Source organism: Orycteropus afer, unplaced genomic scaffold (assembly GCF_000298275.1).
Source record: "Orycteropus afer afer isolate SDZICR_OR568_19922 unplaced genomic scaffold, OryAfe1.0 scaffold00045, whole genome shotgun sequence".
Classification (NCBI taxonomy): domain Eukaryota; kingdom Metazoa; phylum Chordata; class Mammalia; order Tubulidentata; family Orycteropodidae; genus Orycteropus; species Orycteropus afer.
In genome coordinates, this window is record NW_006921632.1 from 13,931,916 (window position 1) to 13,933,352 (window position 1,437).

Consider the following 1,437-nt stretch of genomic DNA (forward strand, 5'->3'; position numbering starts at 1 on the left):
TAAGACAGGAAAGGATTTGTTGTTGTTGTTGTTGTTATGTGCCATCGAGTCGGCCCCGACTCATGGCTAACTCTACTGTTTTCTGCAAATACAGTCAGGTTTATGACCAGGACTGTTTATGTTATTGGTAAGGCTTCTGGTCAGCAGTAGGCTATTAGTAGTTAGTTTTTGGGGAGTTAAAAGTTACACATGGATTTTCGATTACATGAGATATTGGTGCCCCAGCCCTTGCTTAGTTCAAGAGTCAACTGTAATTAACATAAAAACATCTGTTGGAAGTATAAGCAGTCCTTTAAATTATGTTGGAAGGCTTTATTTAATATTTTGAAAAATTACTTCAACACAGCCATAATTGAAAAAGAGAACATCTTCAGCCTGTTACATAAACTACTTAGTCCTCTCTGCCTCCATTAGTTGTTTCTTTAGGGAATTTGAATCATCATTTCTATTGAAGCAACAATGATAAAAATGAATTTAATTAAATTTGATAAAAGTGAATTTGAAACAATTCAGTGTGTTAAAATGTTTTCAGAATATTAAGTAGAGTAAATGTGTTCATTCTAGATTTCAGATTTTCCTTTTTAAATGATATTTAAAAAGTGGCATTGAATATGTATTTGTCAGAATATTTTATTTTCTGGAATATCCATACATACTAAAACTGTATATAGGTGAACAAGTATTTTTCAGCCAGTTTCACATGGTCTAAATTTTGAATGTAAACATTTTTCATTATATTAAATATATTATGGTAATGAAATTAGTGCTTAACTTCTCTGATTTTAATTTCTTTAGAAATTGAGAGAACATATACATTAGGTAAAGTTGAGGTAGATGAGCAATTTCAAGATTCTTTCAGCTTTCTGATTTCGTGATTGATATCTTGGTAACTTTCGTTTTACTTCAGTTCTTAATGATGGAGAGTCTTCTGGCATATTACTATGATTTCAAGACTGTGAATAAATACAAAGAAAATGGTGAGAAAGGACAATCTGATGTCTCTTAACTGTGTAGAATATAAAATATATATCTTAATTTTTCATTTTGTGATCTTTGTTTTATTAGAAAATTGAAAGTGAAATAAATCTAAACCTCATTCTTGTTTTGTTTTTTATATTTTCTAGCTTGATAGCTGGTTATTTCTACAAACATTTAATTATACATTATACCCAGTAACCTTTCCAAGTGAGAATGCAGCGGAGTGGAAAAAACTCTTTAAACCATGTGCTTCCCAGAGATTATTTTTGCCAGTAAGTTTTTTCCTAGAGTTTTTCTTTGAGTCTTGCTTTTGCACAGATGAATTCCTGAAGAATTACATATAAACACCATTATATAAATAAAAGGAGCTCTGGTAGCATAGTGCCTAAGGCACTTGACTGCTAACCAGAAGGCTGGCGGTTCAAACCCACCAGCCACTCCTCAGAAGGAAGGTTGGGC

At 31.9% G+C, this 1,437-nt stretch overlaps 1 protein-coding gene across 1 annotated transcript in view; it reads left to right on the top strand.

Annotated features, from left to right (window-relative positions):
- Positions 1-1,437, top strand: part of GXYLT1 (glucoside xylosyltransferase 1) — a 75,230-nt gene that overhangs the window by 40,425 nt on the left and 33,368 nt on the right. Inside the window, exon 4 of the mRNA XM_042780549.1 lies at positions 1,125-1,250. Coding sequence (XP_042636483.1) covers positions 1,125-1,250 — 126 coding nt within the window. The remainder of the gene's footprint in view (positions 1-1,124; positions 1,251-1,437) is intronic.